A 27899-nucleotide genomic window follows, 5' to 3' on the forward strand; every position below is an offset into this window, starting at 1 on the left:
TGAAGCTGTTGCCAAAGATGGAAGCGCACAATTCTCTACAATGTCACTGTGCTGTAGCACAAAGATTTCCATTCACTGACACTACAGGGCTCAGGCCAATCCCCATGCCATTATTCCTCCCCCACCAAACCTTACAGTTGGCAATACGCAATCAGATAGGAAGCGGCATTCATCACTCCAGAGAACACTCCCACTGCACCAGCATCCAATGGCGGTCTGCTTTATGTCTGGCATTGCATGTGGTGATTTCAAGTTTCCTTGCAGCTCACCCAAACCATGAAGCTCTTGAACAGTTCTTGTGCTGACTTTGCTTTCAGAGACAGGTTGAAACTTGGTAGTTAATGAGCAGTATACAAAGACTGATGATTTGTACGCTCTGTGTTGTGGTGTTTATTACTTTATGGCTGAGCTCCTACCCCACCTCACAATAACAGCACTTACAGTTGACTAGGGCAACTCTAGGTGACCAGAAATTTGATGAATTGACCTGTTAGCAGTGAGTGTGGCTGAAATGGCCAACACACTAATTATAAGGGATGTCCACATACTATTGGCCATGTAGTATATTTATATTCGTACTGCTATATACAACGCCATTATTATGCAAAGCTCTACAACGCTGCCTCTAGTATAAATCACTTCTGTTCTCCCATTCACAACATCAAAGGTACCAGTTAGGTTTAAATTAATTTGAGTTTCTACATATAGACTTTATTTGTATTATTTAGTAAATAGAAACAGAAAACAGAAGTTGACAATAGAAGCACTCCCAAGTATAAATGGGTAACTACAGATTATAAAAATAGAAAACTATTAAACTATTAAAATATTGGTTGTCGACCAAGAGAAAGTAGTATTATTACATGGAGAGTTTTACACAGAATTCCAATCATACGTTTAAATCGGTAATGTAGTAATCTGTAGAACATTACTATGTATCTATCGGGGAGTAGAAGAGAGCAATGTTCTGCAAATAACGGGGGGGAGGGGTTTAATCTAATAATTTGCAGACTATATCAATATGTACCTGTCGGGGGCTACATGGAACAGAGCAATGCTCTGCAGATCTCCAGAGATCTGTACTGTAATAATTTATAAAAATACCTATATTTGTTCAGATAGCTGAAACAGCAATGTTCTGTAGAGGTCAGTAATCTAATAATCTTTAGAATATATTAATATGTATCTGTCAGGGGAAATATGGAACAATGTTCTGCAGATCTCTAGCAAGGTCAGTAAATGGATAATCGGCAGAATGTATCACTTTGTATTCCTGATAGCGGGCTCTGTAGTATAAATACACGTCTCGGCAAGATTGATTTGGTCTGGGGTAGACCAGCAGTGAACGGTCCACTGTCTTAACCGCAGACATTTATCCACTTACATAATGTGCAGGTTATTAAATGACGACCATGTGATCCTTTACACATTAACACCACTCGGTTATGGTAAATACCGAACGTGTTTTTTCACTCTTAAGTGATTTGCTTCAACTTGCTGAGTCGGTGTATGAACGATGCAGATCCTGCCACCACATGCTTGTACTGTGAGGCAGAGTGCCTCCCCCCTAATTAAGACTGTGTATGAGCCATTAGACGACATTGAAGGAAAAGTGCTGGGGCAACATATGGTATAAGGCTGCAGACCAGGTTCTTGTGTGCAGGTCCCAAAAAATTGCATAATAAAAGATTGGTGGCACAGTGGTTACCTCATAACGTTGGTGCAATACAGTCGATTCCGTCCAGGGCCCTATCTGCATGGTAGTTTGCACGTTCTCCCTGTGTTTGCGTGTTTCCGCTAGGTGCTTGGGTTTCCTCCTACATTATAAAAACATATTAGTAGGTTAACTGGTTGCTAATAAAATGGATCCTGGTGTGTTTGTGTGGTAGGAAATATAGGGGCATATTCAATTCTTGGCGTAAACGCCAAAAATCTCGCAGCGCGTGCACTATTACCGTTATTGCAGTAATAGTGCACGTAAATACCGTTATTACGGTAGTTTTCTCGCTGGATTTCAGCTCGCCGCAGCTTACTATTACCGTAATAATGGTAATAGTTTTGACGTCGCGGAAAATGGCGAGAATTGAATTTGCCCCATAGACTGTAAGCTCCATAAGTAAATATGTAAGTAATTAAAGCAAAAATAGATAATACATTCCCACAATGTGAGCCCTATTCGTTATGACATCAGTATAAATAGGTTTGAGTCCATTCCTCGAAAGATAGATACTGTTAGAAGCAATTACGAATAAACCATTCCATGTAGAGCGCCTCTTTTAGTAGGGTACTCTCTTTAGAGTTAGGACCATCCTGTTAGTAGAAGCACTGAATTGCTTATGTATGCTACCGAGACATTTCATTAATACTTTAGAATCTGTTTTAATTAGCATTTGCTGATAGCAGTCAAGTACTGGGGGATTTTGTGTGCGTTTAAAATTAGAATTAATAGTAATGTAGTTAGATGTAAAAAGATCTTTCTTGAATCACTTATAAATAATGTGTCATTTTTTCGAGTCCTGTAAATATTTTGTAGAACTGGGATATAAACTATTTTTATATACATGTTTCAGAAGAGAAATGAATACCCCCTGGTATTTGGTTTTACTCACAGCTGCTTTAAAGACATGTTAATTGGGGATTTGTGGTAAATCCTGGCTGTCAGAGGGAATAATCAGATTTAAGATTAATTTTGTATCCCAAACAAAAATAAATAAAGCTTAAAAGCCCTTATATTTATGACAATATGTTTTCAGGATTAGAGTAAATGTATTGTTGTTGGAGATATATATTATTCAGTGCCTATCTTATGCCTTCTCACTAATACCTACAGGATTTGTGGAATTTGACATCCATGCTTGTATGTTTGGATACCAGGCAGACAGAAAGCCAACCATTGTCCACTATATGAACATATTTGAACTAGAAGAACATATGAAGAGAGTTATATCTCAGGGGGCTCATGCGTAGGGTCAAATCTTGATTGCGAGACCAGAAATTCCATCAACTGCAAGGGGTTGGTGAAGAACGCACTGTAGGGTTTGAGTCACTGTGGACTTCTTTGCCTGAAGCAGCTAAGCTGTGCCAAGAACTGATATCTTGCAAATGCAAAAAGGAATGTGACAGTTCGTGGCTAGCATGTACAGCTAGGTGTTTTTGTGGCCTGTTGCAGTGTTTCAGCTGTGACTAAATCAGACAGGTGTTTCATTATAAATGTGAAGGACAGTTATTATAATTGTTATAAACAGTGCAATGTGATTTGTAGTATTAAGACACTTCAGTGTCCATAAAACCAGATTTCTTTTTTGTTTTCTAGAAGTATCAGTTTCACTATCTTAATATGTGTATCTGCCAAGTTTTAACATTTTATTTGACACCAATGTCAGCCATGTAGGCAGAAGAGAAATTTATAATCTGAGCGCCATTTTGAAAAATGCCACCATATTTGTTCTAGGTCCAATCAGCGTGCACTAATATTTAGATCTCTCATATACACTAAGGATGCTCTGTGCCAAATCCCATGCTTTTAGCTCACAGGGCACTATAATTTGGCTTATCCACACCATTAAAAGACTCTTCAGCATCTATTCCGCGTCGGATACCTGGAACAGACATAGCAGGAACATCTACTAAAGTGTGATTTAGGTCGATTTGCATATGAATCACCTTTTTATAAAGATATGACTAGTGAATTATTCCTCTTACTGTAAAATAAGGATATTAGAAGTTGCCTGTAGCTTCTAATATGCTTATGCTTTAGACAAGTAGTTTGTAAGACAAGTACATTATTCCTGTTTTTGCATTTGGATTCCATAAAAATAAAACCTTTCTAGCACTTTAACCACCAGACAGAAAACTGTTTCAACTACTTTGATCATAGAAGTACAGAGACACATGCTGGACATTATAGGTTTTACAGGTGATATAAGGTGAACGTACAGAGAGATAAAAATAACCTCAGAACACCTGTAGGAATCTTCATTTATTGCACCATACAGAGAGCAGTAAACAAAACTATAACCGGCATCCTTTAAAGTACAGACAGGTTACTTGGGGGGAGTTAAACTGCTGACATTTTGGTAAATTCTAAAAATAAATAAAAAAGTGTTGGTCAATTCCATCCAGTGTCTGGAGGATTACAAAAGTCAACAAGTTTCTGCTTGTTATCAGATCTCCACTCAGTAAATTAAAGAAAACTGATCCATGGGAGAAGGAGGTTAGTAATGATCAGTAGGGTAAAATCTTAGAGGCTATTATTGATGAGGGAGGGGAGATGATTGTTTATAATGAGGATCATGCAACAAGACTATGCTAAACTATTCCTGAGGAGGGTCACCTCCAGGTTAGATTATACAAGTTACTATGATTCACTGTTTCCAGGAAAACAGCCATGTACCGCACAATTCTATCCGGCCTGTAAAACAGTTACCCTACAGAAATAAAACGTAATGAGAACAGGCATGAACAGTGACTGTAAATATTGAGTGATCCTTATTGCTACAATACTTATTTTGTAAATATGCTTTTTATACCGTTTAGTGTTCTGTATAGATTAATATTTTTTATTTAAAGGAGCATTCTAAGCGTCGTTTCACCCCATTCAAAGTCAGTAGCTGCTCCCTGCTAGTTTTTCCCAGGGCTTTAGCATTTGTTTCCCGAGGGGTGTGTGCAGCTTTCTATGAGTCTTCCCACACATCTATTTTCAATGGCCATCTTTAAACACCAATGCAGCAGCAATCAGACAGCCAGCTCCAGAGTGTTGCTTCAATTTATAGAGTTCTGCTTTAAATAATTCCTATGCTAAAGCCTCTGCCTTCCCATTAATAGTACGTGCGATAGATGTGAAACAGTCTGTTCCTGTTGGCATAAAGTTTCAGGAACAGGGCTGGGGTTTATATGAACATCTGTAACTCTTTGGGGGCTGATTCAATTAAGCGCAAGGTGTTAACGTGCAACGTACCAGTAATTATGGTACAGAAATCTTGGCTTATTTTTGCTTGCATCTCTACGGGATCTCGCAGCTAATCGAATCTGCCCATGTCAGCTGCAAGCAAAGATAAGCAATGGTTTAGTACCCCAGAGTGTCATCATTGAAGTAATTCTGCCACTTAAGCCCTGCTATAGCTCATCATCTATAATGCTATTGCCAAATTTTTAACCCTTTCCTACATTACTCATCAGTATCTGCTGGATACTGAAGGGATCGGACACAGAAAAGTATGAACTATAGTTGTTATTCTATGTGAAGAAGCATCAGGTTCATTATATTCAGATTTTAGGCTTAATTCACAAGTTGGGATTGTAAAATAAATAAATAAAAATTTGGGGACAGGAGATTTTGTATCACTGAACATTTACCACCTGATAAGTGTTTTAAAGACCCTAAAAATAGAAAAATCAAAAACTGTGTCTATTTAATAGCAAAGCATTTGATAATTAAAGGAATGTTTGTGAATTCGGCTTATTATTGTAGATTTGCAAGGCGCCACAGTGCTCCACATCACCGTACGGTATGGAAAACAGGACATGCAAAAAGACAGGGACATGTGCCTTCTGGGGCACCCATACTTGCTCCTTTCTTAGTAGGACAACAACTAACATTTCAGTTGCTCCATCTTTTCCTTCATCATGGCGAGCAAATCTCTGAAATCCTTCACACAACTTCCCAGAGGATTGGTTGGGCTCTTCTCATGTCCTTGGCTGGGGTCCAGGCCCACTGCTGGGCCTTTGCTATGGCATCCGTTAATATTTATCAAAAACGTTAAGTTGTGTCAGAGGTTATCTGGTCCAGCAAGATCTGACTCGGTGCCACAAATGCCTCAGTACCAAAATGCTCTTCCAGCAGGCTATCTACTCCATGCTCTTCCAGCAGGCTATCTACTCCACCCAGACCCCTGACTACGCCACCCCTCCGCTGCATTTCTGCCATTAGTTCCTGCATAGCATTGGCGAAATGCCGGATGGTCTCCTCCTCCACCTGCATCAAGAACATCGGACGTGTGGCAGGGTTGGGCGCTGCATACTAGAAATCCATTGGGATTTCCCTGTCCGAAGCCTGCTGATGAAGCCAAAGTGTAAGGACAGGGGAAGAGGAAGGTAGTCACCCAATCAACAGTGTCCTCGCCTTGGGCCCCGTCTGGCTTTGGGAAATCCATGTCACTGCCGGCATCGGGAGTGGTGTCCAAGAAAATGGGAGGGCGCTCTGCAAGGTATGTGCACCGCGTAAACAGCTCTCACCGGGCTATACTTACCAGACACGTGGTCCACCACGACACGTCCTTCGGTCTTGGCCAACTCCTGGCTCCTCTTCTCCACTCGTAGCTTTTTATCGTCAAGGTTGCGACAGCAAGCTCTGGTTGGAGATACCAGTCTGTCCCTGCGGGGTGACCACAACCATCTACCTAACCTGTCCCTATCCCATACTTGCCACCCTTTGAATAGTGAATTGTGGGAGCTCCCGGGCAGGGGGGCGTGGTTAGAGGGCGGTGCACAGTCAATCGCATCATTTTGACCCCCCCCCGCCACAAAATTTTAATTTTAACATGGCTGGCAGGGCCAAGGTGACACAATTCACCTCAAGTCACGTCAGTTTGGCGAGTAAATTGCAATATGCTGTCTGGTCTCCCGGGAGACCTACCCGGATTTCAGGAGTCTCCAGGACATTTCGGGAGAGTTGGCAAGTATGCCCTATCCCATCTACTGGGAGACAATACTGGAACCACGCATGGGCCCTATCCACTACACAACGCTAGCGCTGGGCACCAACACCGCACACAGAGAGCAGAAGAAGCACTACAGAGCATAATACAATGGAATATGGAACAATAGATGTAATACTGGACTAAGGGCGCTCTACCTGGAGGATGGCTCCTCTCTGAGTGACCAGGTCACTAGCCCTGGGGCCTGGACACTGTATGAGGAGACCACCCAGCCGCTGACCTCCTCCTGTCAGCTCCTTCTCGGCTCCAACTGTTCCAATTTTTCCCGCCCAAACCGGTTTATATAGCCAAAGCCGCTCGCGCGGGAGGGGCGGGGTTATGACGTGGCGGGCCGCGATTGGTGCATCGCCGTATGGCGTGACCCGGGCAGCCGGCCGGACCGGGATCCTCTCACACAACCCTCCGACCACCGGCACAGTGACGTCACATTGTCCCGCCTTATACTGTCCGGTAACGGTGTGTCCGGCGGTAAGTCACCTCTGCCAACCTCCTGCCGTCTACACCTGACAGTACACGGAGACCCCAAAGCGCAGCAACATGAAATAAACGTGGGTCCCACTGACTGTTCTATGTATAATCTCCACCTGTCACAGGGGAACATGTGTGTCCACATACATGTGAGGAGAGACATGTTTATTATAGGTGTGCCTGTGTCTTTAAGAGGCGGGGCTGTACCATTCTGCTGGGGGGGGGGGGATAGGAAGCAGGAACAGAGGAAGCCTCAGTAACCGGAGCTGTGAGAGCTGCTGCCAGGTATGTGCCCCCTATATGATATATATAATGTACCCCCCCCCCCTCCTATACTGACCTCTGGGTGACCCCTCCCTGCAGACTGTCAGCTCTGCTGCAAGAAAGTGTCAGCAACAGGGTTGGGATCTGTAATAACACTTTATGTATCTGTTACTGAGGAAAATGATCTGTACAGGGGCCTGACATGGCAGATGAACCATTGGTGTCAGGTGGAAATATGTGTATGTATGTATGTATATATATATATATATATATATATATATATATATATATATGTGTATATGTATGTATATATATATATACATACATACATACATACATACATACATACATACAATCTCCCACAGCCTGCACAAGGGTAAAAAAAAAAATTATATAGGAAAAATATAAAAAAAGTGGGGGGAATAATATATATATACCATACTTACCTGCTCCCAGAAGAGGGGCGTGACTAGAGGGAGGGGGCGGAGCGCGGCCTCGTGTCATTTTGGCCCGCCCCTTGTGACGGAAATCATCATCAATTATTTATATAGCGCCACTAATTCCGCAGCGCTGTACAGAGAACTCATTCACATCAGTCCCTGCCCCATTGAAGCTTACAGTCTACATTCCCTAACACAGACACAGAAAGACAGAGAGGGAGACAGACAAATAGAGAGGGAGAGACTAGGGTCAATTTTGAAAGCAGCCAATTAACCTACTAGTATGTTTTTGGAGTGTGGGAGGAAACCGGAGCACCTGGAGGAAACCCACGCAAACACTGGGAGAATATACAAGCTCCACACAGATAAGGCCATGGTCAGGAATCGAACTCACGACCCCAGTGCTATTTTACTGGTGAGGTAGCGTCTCACTGGCAGCCCTCGCTGGGTACTTAGGACAGAGGAGATTTGCCACTTAGATCCCGTGGTCCCGACAAGAGATGTAGACTCCTGTCCCTAACAGTTGAGAGAACATGACGGTTTCGCGGGGTGGGGCCAAAATGGCGAAATTTACCGAGAATTGGGGCCAATGATGCAATTCTCGGTGAATCGCGTCATTTTAACAAATGAATTCCGGGATGCGGGAGAAATGCCAACTTTCGCGGGAGCCCGGGAGTTGGCAAGTATGAGATATATATATATATTATATATATACATACACACACACGCGATCACAATATTTAATTAACACTGGGCTTTTGGGATGTCTCGGGCAACATTCCAGAATATCACATAAGTGCTCTATTGGGGTAAGTTCTGGTGACGGAGAACACCATGATACATAGATAATACCAATGTTGTGCCTTCCTGGAGGACACCCACCACCTACCTGTCGGGAAATAAATTTTGCAATCACTCCGTACCATTTAGAAGCGACCTTGCCCAATTGTAAAGCGCTACGGAATTTGCTGGCGCTATATAAATAAATGTTGATGATGATGAGAAACTGCATCCAAACCATGCCAGGAAAATGCCTCTGCCCCCTCCAACATTATAGAGCCACCTGGATTCCTCACTGTTGGACACAAGCAATCCGGGCTGTAGAATTCAGTAGGTTGGCGCCACACGTGTAATGCGTCCCTGTCTCCAGAACACGTTGATGCAGTCGTTTGACCATATAACCTCTTCGTACCACTGAACTGGTCGGGTGTGGTGGACGGTTTATGCTTTTTTCTCCTATGGATTTCTTTTCAGACTTTTATTGGCTGCTGTCTCCAAAGGTCGTAATTCACAGTCAGTCAATCTGCAGTTCTTGGCCATGTTTTGCATTTTATATTAGTGCAGATACCACGATCCTGGACCATACTCTTCAGCCCACTGCTGCACTTTGCTGATGATGTTTTTCCGTCTGAGACACGTGCGGACCCCGCCGTTCGTGAAGCGTTAGTAAGTTGAGATGTCCTGGCCACTGAAGCTCTTGCCACACGCACCTCAACAATCTCCCCTCTTTCCCAGTCACTGAGGTCTCCTCCTGTAGCCATAATTATAAGCAACCAGGGCAGTCCGGCAGCTTTTATATATGACCTTGACCACACTGGGGTGTTATTTGCTTAATTAATGAATGCATTAATGAGTATATTAGCAATTAATCCCGAACACACTTATGAGCCAAGAACCATCAGCGTGAATAATCAACAGCTATAAATTCCCCCATATACCCCGAATATCTCTTCCATATCTGACTAACAACACTTAGTAAATAGTCTGATGTTGATACAAGCAACGAGTCAGGTCTGTCCTTGTAATTGTGTCCCCTGTAGTTTCAGTGTACCTGCTAATGACTTCGTCCTTAACCTATGTCTGTCCAGGTAATTTGTATAATCATATTGATTTATATTAAGGCTGGGTACACTCTACAGTATTTTCAGATGATAATCTGGCCAATCAGACAATAAACGACCGGTTGGCCCGATATGACATTAGTGTGTACGCTGTACGATTATTGTTCCAGAGGCCATGGTATCGTTGAATGAGATTTTCAAACTGAACTAAAATCTGTTCCACGATGGAACGATGTTGTGCTAATTCCTCAGTGTGTCTGCACTCAGGATCGGCAGTGCCCATAGATCTCTATGGAGGGTGCAGAGTCAGGATCTTTTCAGCTGATGGTCATGACCGATGAAGAGCACAGATCTGACGGTAAATCGTGTATAGTGTGTACAAATGAATCGGCTACTGATCGGGAATTATTTGATGAAACTGCTAAAAATATTATATGGTTAGACTTTTTCTGTAGTGTGTACCCAGCCTATCTCACACGGTAGTACTCTTATTACTGTTCTGGGTGTCAGTATAGGTTACTTTTGTATCTTGAGACCCACAATTTAAAGTATCTTAACTGACACTTATTCGCTGTAAATTAATGTGATCTTGACACCTTCTATAATGGAATATAGCACCCGGCTATTAACGGCAAACTGATTGTCTCCACACTGGCTGGTCTTTTTCCAGAATTCTCCATGTTTGCAAAGATTCAACCCCCTTCCTTGTGGGTCCTCAAATTAAAGGGGCTGCTGCTTTCATATTCATTATTGTCACACAGGCAATTGGCGGCACTGCCCTGTTAATCTCTGTACCAGTTGCTACACTGGTCCTGGGGTAGAGAGAGAAAAAATGCACATAAACTGCGTTCCTGCAAGTCCATGCGCTGGGGGATGTTGTAGAACATTGCAAAAGGACCCCTGGGATCGCATTGAAACCTGCCGTTGCATGTAGGTGTGTAAATATATATATATATATATATATATATATATATATATATATATATATATATTATATATTTATTTTTACATTTATATGATATATATAATAGGAAGTGGTTTCTCTTTCAAATTTGTGTTTTTACATGTTCATATTCAAAATGCAAGTTGCGTAATCCGTTTGTGGGTGGCAACAAGTGCTGGAAAGGGAAGTGTTTAATACAAACCGCAGAAAATAAATGAACTCCGAATCCCCAGCACTCAGTTGCTACCATCAAAAAAGACTTATTACAACGGCTTCTTAAGTATTAATCAGAAGTACAAGGCTGCTCTTCCCAGGAAATTAAGGTCCCTCTGTGTCCTCCGCATATTTATGAAAGGTGCATCGCAGCAGATATCGTGGATATCTGCTGCTTTGCACTCCTCTTCGTTTTTGGGAGCAGTCACCATTCAACAGTATGGTGACTGCTCCCAGCCGCAATCTAATAAGTTCCGAAAAAAAAAGTTTTTTTCGGGAACTTTTCTTGATAATGGCGTAAATTATCAAAATTGTCAGATTTCAGTGCTGTCAGCTCTGCTCCGAAGAGCAGAGCTGGACAGCGCAGGTGTGGTGGGATCACATGATCCCTCCATGTCACTCCCCGCTCTCTCTGCAACTACAGTTGCAGAGACAGAGCGGAGATGTCTGTGCACATGCGCAGTTCCAGTGTGAAGACAAATGAAGAGGACCTGGAGGACATCGCGTTCCGAAGAGGGGGGTAAGTGTGATTTTTTTAATCACAGAAACAGCAGTTTTTCGGAACTGCTGTTTCTGTGATCCGTTTTTAATAAATGTGAGAAATAGTTCAATCCTTATCCATGCGATAAGGATTGATAACTATTTCTCATTTTTGCCGATGATTGATAAATGTGCCCCGTTGCCCGTTAAAGGATCACCTATCCGAAACGTGTAGCAGGAGGACGTGTAAAATGTGTTAACTCAGGATATGCTCATATCACTTACAGCTCTGTAAGAGAAGCCATCATTGTACTATACTTATTCCACTGTAGCAGTGACGGGGTTTCCCCAAAGGTGACCGCAGAGATAAAGACATTGCTTCCTCTTCTCCTGCGTCAGAGGCTTTGTCAACCTTTTGAGTTCAGCAAATAAATAGTAACTGTGTATTAAAATGTGATGAAATATGTCACGTTTATGTTTGTAACCCACAAAGGTTGTTACCTGTTTTATCACCTACAGAATCATACAATTGGACCAGGAGTGCCCACAGTTTGCAAGTACCTGTGTATATAATATAATAATACATACATGTGTATGTACAGATGGTTAGCTGCTCAGTAGAAAGGCCTGGAGTTTGCAGAAACCACAATATAATAATAGTAAAATGTATATTGTATCTTGCAGTAATAAAACAAGGGGTCTATGGTTTCGTAAAACTCACAATCTTTGAAACGATGGTGTAAATAGACCTATATTTACTTTGGCTGATGTGCATTGTTTCTAGCAGACTGAGCTGCACCAGAGATTGCTGATCTAATTATATTATATTATACACACAAAATGTATTAACTATCGTATAGATAGTTCTGGGAAATGCAGTTGTTGTATTAAGTAACAGTGCAATACCCGCTTAGCAGTTTACAGAACAGAAAGCAGAATTCAGTACTCGCTATGACTAGGAGACCACAAGTAACGAGGGGGGTGAGGTTACGTACATTATATACTGCTTACATATATTGTCAGTCATGTCACTTGTGGCGCCAGTAATCTGGGCATTCGACTCAGGGGTTCAACTCCAAGGGCCCATATGGGGTTTGGGGACTCATTGTTCCCTCAACTGTTGGGGTAAACAGAAAATAAGATATTTATTTCATGACCTAAATGTTCACATTGCATCAGGTGGAGCCAGCGGCGCACTGAGAGGGGCGCTGTGAGCGTTTCCCTAACTTATGCATCAAAAAAGCTTTTTATTTTTTTTAATGATCCCTACAGCTGAATTTCCTGCCTCTGGAGACTGTAATGGCTTCACAGAAGAGCTCGGCGTCCAGCAACGTTCCCCGAGATCGCCACATTCCCGAGGCTGCGTCGGCTCTTCTCTTTACAGTGTAACAATCACATTAAAGCTTCAGCCCCCTTCACCCACCTAAATCCTCACAATTCTGCCCAAAGTGCCTCCTTTCTGCTGGCGGATGTACAGGGGAAGAGACAACTTCCCATGATTATTGTGGCTTTGTCCGAAGGTACAACCACTACGGTGTGTGGTGAGTTTCCAATGGTCAATAGATACAACCCCACCCTCCCTCCCTCGGAGCCCTCTTTGGGTCTCCTCCACAATTTCCCACCACATTGGTACCAAAGCTTGCAACCCATATTCCGTTGCCCAGACCTGGAAATCCTCCGCTACCCAGCTCCCACCCACCACGACCTACACCAAAATATTTAGATCACCTCTATTAAGAAATTTAGATTCTTTACTTCCCCACCTTCCCTATGGTCTCCAGGGTGGAATACATGGGTGGAATCTAAACCTCTACCCCCGTATTCTAACCAATTATCTATCCAAGCAACATTTTGCACCAGACCCCCCCCCCCCTCCCCCCTCATAAAGTGTGGTAGGACCCATGTTGACCTAGGACCCATGTTGACCCAAAAGTTTTGGATTTGAATGATTAAATGCTTTAGTATGTAAGAATCAGTCTGTATGTCCCCCTCCCCAATTCTTTTCCATATAATATACTTAGGGATGCTATTTTTGTCTACTGATGCACCTGTACTCCCACCTACCTCGCTTGCCCATGTTCCTTCTGTATTTTTTTCCTTGGAATATAAAAAGACGGCAATGGCGACTGCCGCCCATGCCATGAAATGCTGGAGAGGTGAGTGCAGTACAGGGTATGGCCAAAAAAAAAAGTCGCCCAGGACGACAGAAAATGTAAATTTAGGTCAGATTGCACAAAATATGTTTAGTTTGTACTTTGATATTTAATAACACTGGTAATATGTGCTGTAACCCCATACCCCTATAGTATGACCATTGCCAGCTGTGTGCTGTAACCTTACTGGTGCACCGGGTCTCATGGGGGGTATACCACCCTCCTTTTCATATTACAACATTTATACGTGTTGACATTTGATGAGAAGGTAAATGAGCATTAGACTGACTCTCCTAGTAACGCTGTGTCACATAGAACTCTCGCTCTGAGTGTTATTGCTGTTTATCGCTGTCTGTGCAGACTCCTCGGGTTCCCGCAGACGCAGCTGTCACAGTGGAGACAGAACCACTTGTGTTGCGTTACAGCTGTGTTTGTGAATTCCTGTTCGGTCACGTCGGGCTGAAGCAATCTCGTGTCTTTCCAGCTGCTGTGGAACTACAAGTCTCAGCATGCCCTGACATTTACTCCCAGGTTGCATGCAGGATTTGCATGGCTGGGTTGTAATGTATTAATTTACAACTGCCAACATCAAATGTGAGTGCAGGAAAGGGAGATTGGTCTGTGTTTCCTCTCTGTACTTCACTAATGACTCACTAGTTCATCATACATTTCACTAGTGCACCTGGAGGTTCTATTAGTGAACAAATAACATCTGGCAGGTCCAAAAACTGATTTATTTTGTATGGTCGGAGGATGTTTTGTGAATCTATATTTCTCCATTCTTCGGTTTGTTGTCTGATCATTTGCTGGGTGTAATAGTGAAACAGAGTTTGCTCTACTCTGCTGTAGCCAAGGCTGCCAATTGCAAAATCAATGATTCAGTCCAGTTCACATTCATTCGCTGCAACGCGATGGGGATTATTGTATAAAAATGGACTTAAAAATGTATAAAGATGTTTTTGAGTAAGAATTTAACACTGTTTTCTATAAAATGTTTTTCTGTGCCCATTCTATATAACTACTTTTGTATTTTGTGTTACTTGAAACAATGCCCGTTTTACCTTCTTAACATACACGTTGTTTAGATGGTGTACATGTTTATAACATTTTATGTTCATATTGATATTACATCTTCAAGAGCAAATTAACGTCTCTGTTTGACATTAATATATAAGATGGGCTGAACTGAATGATATACACAAAATAACTGGAGTGTTTATAAAGAACTATGTATGTCCACCATGCACTCGGTCAGTCCTCTGCAGCAGGCTGCCATGTTAGGAGGGAGGGGCTTCTCTGAGCAGACACAGAGTGACTGACAACTATGTGAATTGGTTGATTCACACGGGGGCGGGCAGTGATGTCACATTAATTGAAGCAACAGCATTCTCAACTTTTTTTACCTAATATTTTACTTATTTTACTGCAATGATATGTGAGGGTTACACTGAACAGTGTATTTCACCTCCATGTTCATCTGACTGTTTGGATTTAGGGGTTTAGTGGTGCTTTAATGCTATAAGCAGCATGATAAGCAATCCCCCGATAGAAGAACCAGTTATTTCTCCTGTCGTTAACCCCCCCCCCCTTCAGTGCTTCCGCAATGACCCATTCTTCTACCCTGCAAGCAAGACCTCCATTGTACTGTACCCAGAACGTGTCTTTACCTAGGATTTCCGAGACGTAATACTAGCTGGACCACTAAACTGGTGTTTTGGGGGTTGCAAGTGGCCATCCCTTCGTCCTAATGACCTTAAATTATAAGCAGCTCACAAACTTTTCAGTTATTCTATTCCCAGACTTGTATTATTTAGCCGTTTGGATACTGTTTTCTTTTGTTTTTAGTTTAAAATCATCCCAAGGCTATCCTGCCCGTCAGCTCCATATGTGTAATGTAACTTGCAACTGCATCTGATCATTTGTGTGTTTTCTGACCTGTGAACAGTCACTAATGTATCCAACAATGGGTTTTGCTTTTTTTTTTTATAACATGGTGAAATTGCTCATGAGTGACGTAACCCATAGTAACCGATCACACTGTAGCCTTTAGTAATCTAACTCGACTGAGGCAGCAAATATCTGATTGGTTGTTCTGGGCACCTTGTGCAATGTTCTTATATAAACCTGTATGTCCCTATCTTACCTGGGACAAAGTGTAGTCAACAGACATTAACTGTCATCTAGCGCTTGTTAAAGGGTGATCTTTGAGCTACTGGTGGGATTATGGGTCACTGTGTATTTGCACTTTCTTCTCCAGTAAATAACCCCAGTGTCTTGTTCTGCACCAATCAGTGGCAGAATTTTTATTTGGCTTTACTGAAAGACAGCCTTTGTAGAAAGTATGTAATGAGCAGGACAACACTGCCATCTGTTGTTTATATGTGGGAATTGCAGCCCCCATACTACATAGTTACAGTGCCATACACAAGACATATACACCAATCAGCAACAAGATTAAAACCACCTGCCTAATATTGTGTAGGTCCCGCTTGTGGCACCAAAACAGCTCTGACCCGTCAAGGCATGGTCTCCACAAGACCTCTAAAGGTGTCCTGTAGTATCTGCCACAAAGACTTTAGCAGCAGATCTTGTAAGTTGTGAGGTGGGGCCTCCATGGCTCGGACTTGTTTTTCCAGCACATCCTACAGATGATGGATTGGATTGAGATATGGAGAGTTTGGAGTCAACAGCTTGAACTCTTTGTCATGTTCCTCAAACCATTCCTGAACAATTTTTTCAGTGTGACAGGGAGCTTTACCCTGCTGTAAGAGGCCACTGTCATCAGGGAATATCGGTGCCATAAATGGGTGTACTTGTTGTGCAATAATGTTTAGGTAGGTTGTATGTGTCAAAGTAACATGAATGCCAGGATTCAAGATTTCACAGCAGAACATTGCCCAGAGCATCATGCTGCCTTCTTTCCATAGTGCATCCTGGTGCCATCTCTTCCCCAGGTAAGCGATGCACAGGAATCCGGCCGTCCACATGATATAAAAGAAAACATGATCATCGGACCAGGTCACCTTCTTCCATTGCTCCATGGTCTAGATCTGGTGCTCACGTGCCCATTGTAGGACAGGGGTCAGCATGGGCACTCTGACCAGTCTGCAGCTATGCAGCCCCATACGCAGCAAGCTGCGATGCTCTGTGTGTTCTGACATATTTCTATCACAGCCAGCAGTAACTTTTTTAGCAGTTTGTGCTACAGTAGCTCTTCTGTGAAATTGAACCAGACAGGCGCCTTCGCTACCCACACGCATCATTGAGTCTTGGGAACCCATGACCCTGTCACCAGCTCACCGGTTGTCCTTCCTTTGACCACTTTTGGTAGGTACTAACCTCTGCATACCTGGAACACCCCACAAGTGCTGCTGTTTCGGAGATGCTCTGTCCCAGTCGTCTAACCATCACAATTTGGCCGTTGTCAAAGTCGCTCAGATCCTTACACTTGAACATATTTACTGCTTCCAACACATCAACTTCAAGAACTGACTGTTCAATTGCTGCCTTATATATCCCACCCCTTGTCAGGTGCCATTGTAACAAGATAATCAATGTTATTCACGTCACTTGTCAGTGATGGATCGGTGTATGTGATATAATGAGCAGGATATAAGTCACTGAGGAGATCCATGACTATATTTATGGAAAAAGACTGAAGGTCGAGTCCTTTTATAAAGATCCCGTATCTCTGAGGTGATGTCTAATATCTGTAATAATGTACAGTACTCGGTGCATTATTTCTTGTAACACAAAAGTGATGACCTCACAACTCGCTGATTATAGAGGTATTTTTTACAGGCGTATATATATCAGCATCGTTCGTGTATTATAAAAGGATAAATCATATGGGAAGATATAGTGTGCATGGCCCTTTCCCATCTCAATCCAACGTATAGAATACGAGGCTGCATGCAGCGTGCAACACAAACGCCTAAGTATCGGTGATGTATCCTCCCCCCTCCCATTTGGTATCACCTAGTTTTTAATAACTTAGCTGTCACTCAGTTCCATTTTCATTGCTGGAGCGATCCACTGTAGTGAGTCGGGGGGGGGGGGGGGTCTACGTCAGGCATGTGAAACATATTTCTCCTCAGCTGTTGGGATAATACAAGTCACAGCTGAAGCTGACAGGGTGTGGTGGGACTTGTAGTTCCACAACAGATGATGATCAATAGGTTTGCCCACCTCTGTGATAACTGCCTCTTTTTGTAGATCTAAATTGCTCTACAGTTGCAGTCTCAAATAATCCCTTTATCATGTATATCCTCCTATGCAGTATAGCTCCTATGTATTGTTTCTGTAGCAGCCCGCATGTGTCTGTCCTTGGTGTCCATCTTTGTTCATCCAACTGACGCTTTGGTATATACCAAAGCCTTACGGAATTTGCTGGCGCTATATAAATAAATGTTGATGATGATGTTGATGATACATGGGCCTAGCCTGAGAATGAATTGCTGTCCAGGTAATGGGGGTGATCTTTCAGAACTGGGGAGCACTGCGATGTAAGATCACTCCGAACAGAGATGACGTCATTGACTGAATGTGTCCCCAGCGAATGTGTGTCATGGAAACTTACAGTTCCAGTTTATGAGAGTACTACCGATGAGTGTAAGCTCTTTGGGTCATTGCACTCATTACACATGTTATTGCTGCTCTGTATTTTTTTTAAATAATATCTACTAAGCTTTTTTTTAAATATCAGTTTGAGGTTTTTCTAGTAGAGAAAGGGTTAATTGCTGCGGTTGGTGTTTGGGGAATATCCCGCTGATCTTCTTTGGTTAACAAGTTTCTCATGTTAAGACAAGTGTGCCGGGTACTTCCTCATCCCGCAGAGCAGTGACATCACAGGACGGACTGTACATATATATAACGTGGTGAGTAAGATTAGCTGACTTGTGGCTGTCAACAAGTATTCTCTGCACTGGAAGCAAAGGTGAGCAGAGGGTGCAGGTTTTATTCTGTTTATTTTATGTGTATTACAGAGGATATTTCTGGGCGTTGTCGGGAAATGCTGATGTTTACTTTATTGTTTCTGTTGTATTTTCAGTTTTTGATATAGCTAAAGGCTGAGTAATGTTACAGGAAATCTCGTGGTTGTCCGGCAGGTCTTGTATAATCATTGCACAAAATCCTATTTTCCTCTTCCTAATGTTATTGCAGAATGTGACTCATAATTAGACATAGAAAGGTATGGACGGGGCAGCCATGGCAGGAGGTTTTCCAAATATCCTCTATATAACTCGGGAGACGAGTTTGCCGATTTAACAAACCTTCGATGTCAGACATTTTGGACATAGTTTCAGTTAACTCCAGATTTATTTCCAAATTTGTGGATGTAGCGTTGTGTAGATCCGTGGGATGAATGTTGACCACAAATAACTAACAATTAATGTTTGGATGCACTAATAATAGATTTGCAGAAGTTGTTTGCAGCGTTTGTTTTGTTTGTATGAATCTTACACAATTCTACTCTGATGTTGTAACTACATGTTGGTGATCAAGGCAATTAGTCTTGAATATGACCTGGCTGTATGCTGTGTGCTCTGGAGGAGTTAGACATAAATCCTAAGTACTGTGTGGTCTAGAGAAGACATTGAAAGTCCTTCCTAAGTTTGTGAAACTATTCTTAGTTATTCTATATTGATATTTTAGAGCATGAATAATTAAAATATTCACGTATTACCCATGGACGTTAAATACGCTGTTCAGTGTAACCCTGACATCCCACTGCAGCTGTGTTAAACAGTAAAATATTACCTCCCTACTCCGTTACAGACAGCTGAAGCTCCTCCCACATCTATAAAACAGTGTCCTTATTGGATCTCATACAGGTCAAAAAGCTGAAAATGCTGTCGATTCACTTACTGTGACATCACTGGCCCCACCCCCCATGATAAATCAATCCGTTCACATAGTTGTCAGACACTCTGTTCAGTTAGAATAGCCCCTCCCTGCTAACATGGCAGCCTGCTGCAGAGGACTGACAGAGAGCATGCTGGGTATAATTAGTTCTGTCCACTTATTTTGTATATATTCTGCTCAGTAATACACAGCCTTATATATAATATTAAATAGCGGCTTTACTTACTGTTTAACGCATCTCAGCTGAGAAAGCAGCTGTCAGCTCTTGTCAATAAATAATGAAAAGTGTTTCTGTGTGCAGAATAACTTCTATCCATATGGAAATGTCTGGGGCCACTCCTTTTTAATATATTTATTAATGACCTTGGTGATGGTTTAGAGAGTAAAGTTTCTATTTTTGCAGATGACACTAAACTGTGTAAGGTAATAAAATCAGAGCAAGATGTAGCTTCTCTACAGAGGGACTTAAATAAACTGGAGGATTGGGCGGCCAAATGGAATATGAGGTTTAACATAGATAAATGTAAGGTTATGCATTTAGGGATCAAAAACAAGAACGCAATCTATAAATTAAATGAAATTAATTTAGGAGAATCTATAATGGAAAAGGATTTGGGAGTGCTCGTAGACAGTAGACTTGGCAATAGTGCTCAATGTCAAGCAGCAGCTGCAAGGGCAGATAAAGTATTGGCATGCATAAAAAGGGGCATAGATGCAAGGGAAGATGGTGTAATTTTGCCACTGTATAAATCGTTGGTAAGACCTCATCTTGAATATGCAGTACAGTTCTGGGCACCTATCTATAAAAAAGATAATTTGGAACTAGAAAGGGTTCAGAGAAGGGAGACAAAATTGATAAAGGTTATGGAGTCATTAAGTTATGAGGAAAGGTTAGCCAGTTTAGGCATGTTTACTTTAGAAAAGAGGCGTCTAAAGCTGGGTACACACTACAGAAATTTCGACCAACTTTTTATGCCGAGCGATTTTACATGCGATCGATGGTCCGATCGCTCGGTCCATGGACTGCATACACACTAGCCTTGTTTAGGACGATAAAGGAAAGAGCGGACGTCCCTTTAGCGACTTTTTACAGCCATGTTGTCGTGAGCAATGACTGTAATTTCGTACTCACTGTTGTGGATCGGTCGGAAGTTTATACACACTACACAGCGGAAACGAGATTGGAACGAAAATATTAAACGGTACGACCAACCAGATGAGGCGATAATCGTCCATTTGGGCAGACTTTCCACCATCGTGTCACTGCACACACTGACCCGACTTTTGAACGAGCGGTCGTATGTCGGCTGTTTTGAGCCGATTATTGGACGAAAACAGTGTAGTGTGTACCCAGCTTAACTGAGGATATGATTACTATGTACAAATAAATTAAGGGTCAAACTTTCATGGTAACTTTTTACCCCAAGGACTATACAAAGGACACGTGGTCACCCTCTAAGGTTAGAGGAGAGGAAATTTCACAACCAGCAAAGGAAGGGGTTCTTTACAGTAAGGGCAGTCAATATATGGAATTCACTGCCAGGGAAGGTTGTGATGGCAGATTCAATAGATATGTTCAAGAAAGGGTTAGACAATTTATTTGCAAAAAAGTGTATCCAGGGATACGACCATTAATTAAAATGAAGGATAGTAGTGGATATAGGGTAAAAATAGGACTACAATATAGGGTCTGGGGGGATTTTCACAATTGAAACAGATTGGCGGTTGCTTACTCTGGATCAATTTCAAATATAAATGAGGGATCGTAGGAGATCCAAAATAGGTTGAACTTGATGGTTCAACTATGTATGTTACTATATTTGAAATATGTGCAAAATTGGTCTTATTTTACATTATATAACTGCAGATCCCCCCGATGTGACTCAGAGCTCAGCTGCTTGTCAGGAAATAACCGATGGCCTCTAAATCCCCAATAAGGTTTCACATGAGGTTTTATCTCTACATAAATGGTTTCATTGAGTTTCCCCCTTGTGTGCTGTTCTCCAGCTCCGCGTCTCACCCCAGGTCACCGGTTACAGGGATGATCTCAGTGACGGACTTCAGGAAGTTTAAACGAGAGTTTAAGACCCTAAAGAAGAGTAAATGTATTGGCCTAGTGGTTAGCACTTCTGCCTCACAGCACTGGGGTCATGAGTTCAATTCCCGACTATGGCCTTATCTGTGTGGGTTTGTATGTTCTCCCCGTGTCTGTTCACTACAATGCACTGAGGACATGTGACATCACTTGTCCCACTGACGTCATTGGTGGGCCACATTGTCATTGATATTGGTTCACTTTAAATGCAAATATCACACTTCTGTGTCTGGTTATAATTCGGAAACAATTTGCAGACGACTAATAAAACCGGAAACAACCGGGAGCCACAGGTGAAGGGTCGGCAGGGTGTTTGTGGCCCTTGGGCCGCCTGCTGCCCATCAATACATTAAGCTGTATACAGGTATCACAGAACCAGTGAGTCGGTAGAATATAATTTACGTTCAACCCACCTGCTGGTTGTTTCACAATAAAACATTTCATAGATATCTGTGCGCTGACTGACTCGTCTGAGATTACATTGTTATATACTGTAAAGTTTTCCTGATTGTTCTATATACTTTATATTTAAACTTGGGTAAGGGGGAGAATTTAATCAAAATGATATTTAACCCATAACAGTTCCTTAGATATTTGAGAACCATAAATCGCCCTTGGACAAAGCTCTGGTCTATAGATCTGTCCGTGTTGTATATGTTTCTATCTGTATTTTGCTTTCAGTCAGTTCTATTATCCTACTTATTCCTTACAGGCACCTTATAATAAACATGTCTGTGGAACTGATCTTTATCTCCTTCCTGGAGTGTCAAACAACTTCGGACCCCGAGTACAAGACGCAGCTGAGGTCTTTGACGCACATTATAGATAAAGATGGCGACTTGGAGACAGACGGCCATTTGTCCTTCAGAGAGTCTTGCTCTGGTACTACTGTATTGTGTATACTGTCCAATACTGTCCTCGTTATTCTATAATAACTGTAACAATTTTACAATGTCCCAATAGCTGCACTGTGCTAGAGCTGAATAATCTGCCATATTATAGCAGAGTTATGTGAAGAAAATGCAACGAAGAGTCTTGGGGGAGGTATTCTATAGAATGGAGTAGATTGCAAGTGTAGTCAAATATGGCATGAATTATATTTATATATACATATGTACCAATATGGAAACGTAGTTCATTAAAAAATGCAGGTTACTATATTTTAGGTATGAAAGTCATTACAGTCAGAGGTGCGTTTCACACCTAAATCCTCTTACATAAGTGTGATAGGACTCACTGCTCTGTGCTGCTGGGGACCCTGCTCCTTCCACTATATAACACTCAGTCTGTGGCTTCCTGCTGCCTCCATTCCCCTCCTCACATCATGTCACTGCCCCTGTCACATACAGCGCTGTCCTCACTAACACATCACTCATCTCCTGATATACTCTGTGCTGCTGGAGGACCCTGCTCTTTCCACTATATAACTCTGTCTGTGGCTTCCTGCTGCCTCCATTCCCCTCCTCACATCATGTCACTGCCCCTGTCACATACAGCGCTGTCCTCACGAACACATCACTCATCTCCTGATATACTTTGTGCTGCTGGGGACCCTGCTTCTTCCACTATATAACTCTCAGTCTGTGGCTTCCTGCTGCCTCCATTCCCCTCCTCACATCATGTCACTGCCCCTGTACTCACTAACACATCACTCATCTCCTGATATACTCTGTGCTGCTGGAGAACCCTGCTCCTTCCACTATATAACTCTGTCTGTGGCTTCCTGCTGCCTCCATTCCCCTCCTCACATCATGTCACTGCCCCTGTCACATGCAGCCCTGTCCTCACTAACACATCACTCATCTCCTGATATACTCTGTGCTGCTGGGGACCTTGCTCCTTCCACTATATAACTCTCAGTCTGTGGCTTCCTGCTGCCTCCATTCCCCTCCTCACATCATGTCACTGCCCCTGTCACATACAGCCCTGTCCTCACTAACACATCACTCATCTCCTGATATACTCTGTGCTGCTGGGGACCCTGCTCTTTCCACTATATAACTCTGTCTGTGGCTTCCTGCTGCCTCCATTCCCCTCCTCACATCATGTCACTGCCCCTGTCACATACAGCGCTGTCCTCACGAACACATCACTCATCTCCTGATATACTTTGTGCTGCTGGGGACCCTGCTTCTTCCACTATATAACTCTCAGTCTGTGGCTTCCTGCTGCCTCCATTCCCCTCCTCACATCATGTCACTGCCCCTGTACTCACTAACACATCACTCATCTCCTGATATACTCTGTGCTGCTGGAGGACCCTGCTCCTTCCACTATATAACTCTGTCTGTGGCTTCCTGCTGCCTCCATTCCCCTCCTCACATCATGTCACTGCCCCTGTCACATGCAGCCCTGTCCTCACTAACACATCACTCATCTCCTGATATACTCTGTGCTGCTGGGGACCTTGCTCCTTCCACTATATAACTCTCAGTCTGTGGCTTCCTGCTGCCTCCATTCCCCTCCTCACATCATGTCACTGCCCCTGTCACATACAGCCCTGTCCTCACTAACACATCACTCATCTCCTGATATACTCTTGTTGTGCAGCAATAAAATTAGTGTTTTTTTTATAAACTGTTTTACAGTAAACTTTACTTTTAAAGACCATTTTGACAATTGTCATAAATGTTAATAATATATATAATTAATATAATTTATTTACGAAGTCTATAATCTTCAGGTTGATAACGGCCTACACGCAGCAGCTATTTCATCTCTCTCCTTTTCTCAGAGGCGCAGCACGTTGTGGACGAGGATCTCTGTCGCAGGATTGGCGCCCAGCTGGCACAAATGGGTGACCAGTTTGACCGGGAGGGAATGATTGAGCCGAAGGTCGTAGAGAGTCTAATTAACGATATTCTGACTGAATCTCTGACGGAAGATGTACGTATAATGTTTATAATCTTACAGAGACCCCAACAATGCAACTTTAATATATGATGCCTAATATGTTACTATATTTGAAGACTCAAATTGTTCACAGAGTGACTGACTGCATGCCAGACTTGCTTTGTAATAAAATACTGTTTGGATTGGTGGATTCATAAACGGGTGATGATGTCAAAGTGACTCAAATGACTGCAGTCTCCGCTTTTTGATCTGTATATGATCCCACTCAGATATTTTCCCTAAAGATGTGGGAAGAGCTTCAGGTTTGGGGATTAGCGGTCTGTTTAGTGAGGTTAAATTTTACAACATTATTGGTTTTCATTTTTGTAGTGTCCCAGCTGACATTTGGACATTGTTAGGAGACATTTAAAAGTCTGCTACCAGGACGATGTATAATATAATACTGAGCGTTCTTTTGTTTTCTTATTTTGCAACCGATTTTCTAAGTGTTGTGACATTTTATAATGCCTGAGTGACCTCAGCGAGAAGCGTTTCAGGCAGCAATAACTCAGGGCCCCAGTCTGTGCTTACGGCTGTTCATAGGTCCTACCTAGGGCTTGGGATTCCTGGATGTAACGTGTTGAATTGACCGTTTTGTGTTATATTTGCAGCGTTTTGCGGGGGCCATACAGTCCGTGGTCAAGAACCTTCCGCCCGGCATAGAAGAGGAAAAAGCCTATTTGGCGATCGCCATGATCCTCACCAGCAAAGTCGGCCGGAACATTCCCGGGTTACTGCAGAGCTGTTATTCTACCGCTGTCAGCGTCATTCAGAGAAACTATTGGTCTTACATACAGCTGCTGACCAGACAGGTAACAGACCCCTCACTGTCCTGTCCGCACTGCACCAAGGGGGGTGTAACCCAAATAATTGTTCTAGGTTCCACTTCAGAGCAAAGACACAAACCACAGTGAGGTATCCGGGGATGAGTTCTTATGGCGGTAGTAAGGGTGTACTGTGGGGTCATGGAACGGTGGTATCGGGGGAATTGTATATATGCTGGTCATGTGACTTCATCATATGCTCTGTGTCATACAGACTATGGCTGTCTATTACATGATACAACACACGTCAGGACAGGCTACCTGTGTATTTCACTATACCATACAATTGGATGTCTATTTGCTGTTCTAGCCGTTTTATATGAATATTTTGGCAGTGACATCTCAGTCCCCATTATACATTATGTCCCCAGAAAACAGACTCCAGACAGTATATTGTCGTGGTTCCTGCTGCGTTAACTGCCCCCATTTGTACCATGTATTGCTGTATGGCGGAGAGGGGTCTGACGCCTGGACACGATGGCAGACTACAGCACCGCAGCATTGTGCAGACTGGAGAGTCAGGGGAAGACCCTCCAATGACAATGATTTACTAATCCAGAGGAAGAAAGGTCATTTCAAACCCCTCTAACCTCACTCCCCTTTCATTCATGAGTTATGGATAATACTGTGTCATGGTCATAGCATAGACTATGCTTAGACAACCTCTGGCTGTCCTGCTGTTGTGGAACTACTAGTCCCAGCATGACATGTTAGGGAGCTACAGAATCTCCTAGTACCATAGATTGTAAGCTTGCGAGCAGCCTTCTCACCTCTTTGTCTGTTTTACCCAGTTTGTTTATTAGTTTACAATTGGGGACAAACGTAATAAAGCGCTACGGAATATGTTGGCGCTATATAAATAAATGATGATGATGATGATGATGATGATAGTACGGTGTCCCAGCCGTAGCATTTATATCAGAGTGCATATTGACAGAGCTGATCAAATAAAGATTGTGGCCTCATCCTCTGTATTGTTCTTGTCTTTATACAGAGGTGAACCCGGAGTCCACAAGTTTGAAGTTGGAAAACGCGCCGCTGCCTCACTTTTATTTTCTTCACCAAAGAGACACCGCGCCATCCCCCGAGGGGCACGCGATGGCGACCAGAACTTTTGTATTTTGTTTGTAACTTGATTCCGTTCTCTGTCTTCCGGCTGCGCTGCTGAGCAGTGTGCGCCTTACACAGCGCAGAGAACGTCCAACCAATAATCCCGCTTGTATTCTTGTCCTCGTCGCTGTCACAGAGAACAAAGATTATCACTGCACTAGTAACATCACTGAAGCTCAATGCTGTCACTGTTCTCTTACAATACAAGGTGATCTCTCACTGTGTGCAGGCGAATGGGACAAGAAAATAACTTTTTATATATGTAAACGGTGAGTCGACATGTGGAAAACTATCGTTCCTTAGTTATAGATCAATTGTAAGGCATTTATAACTTGTTTGAAGTAAAAGAGAAAATACTTTTTTTTTTTTTTAACCACAAGCGTTTCAGCTAAAGGGGTATTTTATAAATGTTTTTCCTTTTACCAAATTGGCCATTAAATAAATCTTTTAAAAAACCTAAATTAAGTCAATGATACATTTCTGAGAGCAGTGCTGCCCCCTTGTGACTCTCTAATAGAACTGCAGACCAGCATGGATTTTCCCTGCTGTCCGAACAGAGAGATGCGGAAAACGCCTCCTGGTAGATATCCAGACTCTGCAATACATACTGTGGGTGCATATACCCAGTCTGGTACAGTGACGTGTTTATGACACACAGCAGCCACAAGGCTCTTAGTCTATTGGAAATTCCAGGGAAGTTTTAGTTCAGAACCAGGAAAACTGCCAACAAGGCGTTATCTTAACTCACGGCTGCAGGAATCCCCAGAACGCACCTGGATGGTATCTGGCTATTGTGTTTATTCACATTTAGTAGAAATGACTCATCAGCTGTGGCTTCTAAATACATTATATTACTCCCCACACTCTTGTGCTTTGAGTCAGAGGAGAAGATAAACAGAATCAATTCATAAGATGTAGATTGAAACAGTTGTATCATTATAATCTATTGTTGGTGAAAACAAACATTTTATAGAATCTTGAGCTGTAAGAGTGAAAAAGTTAATTTAATTGGTATTAAAAAAATGATTAGCCTTTAGTATGAGTTACAGCTATAAACACAAATAGTTAATCTTTGCAGCTGCAGCGATAAACGCAACAACAGATCATAAAATGAATCTTGGCGAACATACGAACCCTTGTAGATTTTAATTCTTATTAAGTGACACCACTGAAGGGAAGAGGCTGATGGAAGTATATTAACAGGTTATTGTTTTGGAAACGACTTACCTCATATGCCACCTAAATACTCTGAACCCAATCCACTTCTCATCTTCAGTGAAATGACTCCTCTCTCCTATAACCACCATGTCCTCACCTTTATACAATACTACACTCACTCCAGCCATAGACAGTCTCCAGCAAGCCAAACCTCAACCATGGCCCCACCACAGACCACTACCTGCAGAAGACATGGCCGACCACCACCGGGTGAAGTCTCACTCCAAGGCCATAACTGAGCCACCTCCTTCAAACCCAAATAGAGAAGATATCTCCTTATCCACCTTCTCCTGAAATCCCTACTGACCTGCAGTTTGTTCTCCCCAATAAGAGATGAAGGAGAGATTGGGCATCTCACCCTACCCCTCAAACCTATT

The 27899-nt window shown here is 42.6% G+C and overlaps 1 protein-coding gene across 3 annotated transcripts; it reads left to right on the forward strand.

The window, feature by feature from the left end:
* The first annotated feature begins 7049 nt into the window (after positions 1 to 7049).
* On the forward strand, positions 7050 to 26765 carry BID (BH3 interacting domain death agonist). 3 transcript variants are annotated; one of them, XM_075210701.1, is made up of 5 exons: positions 7050 to 7184; positions 22191 to 22360; positions 24213 to 24364; positions 24982 to 25182; positions 26189 to 26765. In XM_075210701.1, exons 2-5 carry the CDS (start codon positions 22207 to 22209, stop codon positions 26192 to 26194), a joined length of 513 nt encoding a protein of 170 aa, XP_075066802.1. In that variant the 5' UTR covers positions 7050 to 7184; positions 22191 to 22206; the 3' UTR covers positions 26195 to 26765. The 3 variants fall into 3 exon arrangements, with proteins under 3 accessions (XP_075066802.1, XP_075066803.1, XP_075066804.1); XM_075210702.1 differs by lacking the exon at positions 7050 to 7184 and adding an exon at positions 7261 to 7469; XM_075210703.1 differs by lacking the exon at positions 7050 to 7184 and adding an exon at positions 18376 to 18454.
* The last annotated feature ends 1134 nt before the right edge of the window (positions 26766 to 27899 follow it).

Source organism: Mixophyes fleayi, chromosome 4 (assembly GCF_038048845.1).
Source record: "Mixophyes fleayi isolate aMixFle1 chromosome 4, aMixFle1.hap1, whole genome shotgun sequence".
Classification (NCBI taxonomy): Eukaryota; Metazoa; Chordata; class Amphibia; order Anura; family Limnodynastidae; genus Mixophyes; species Mixophyes fleayi.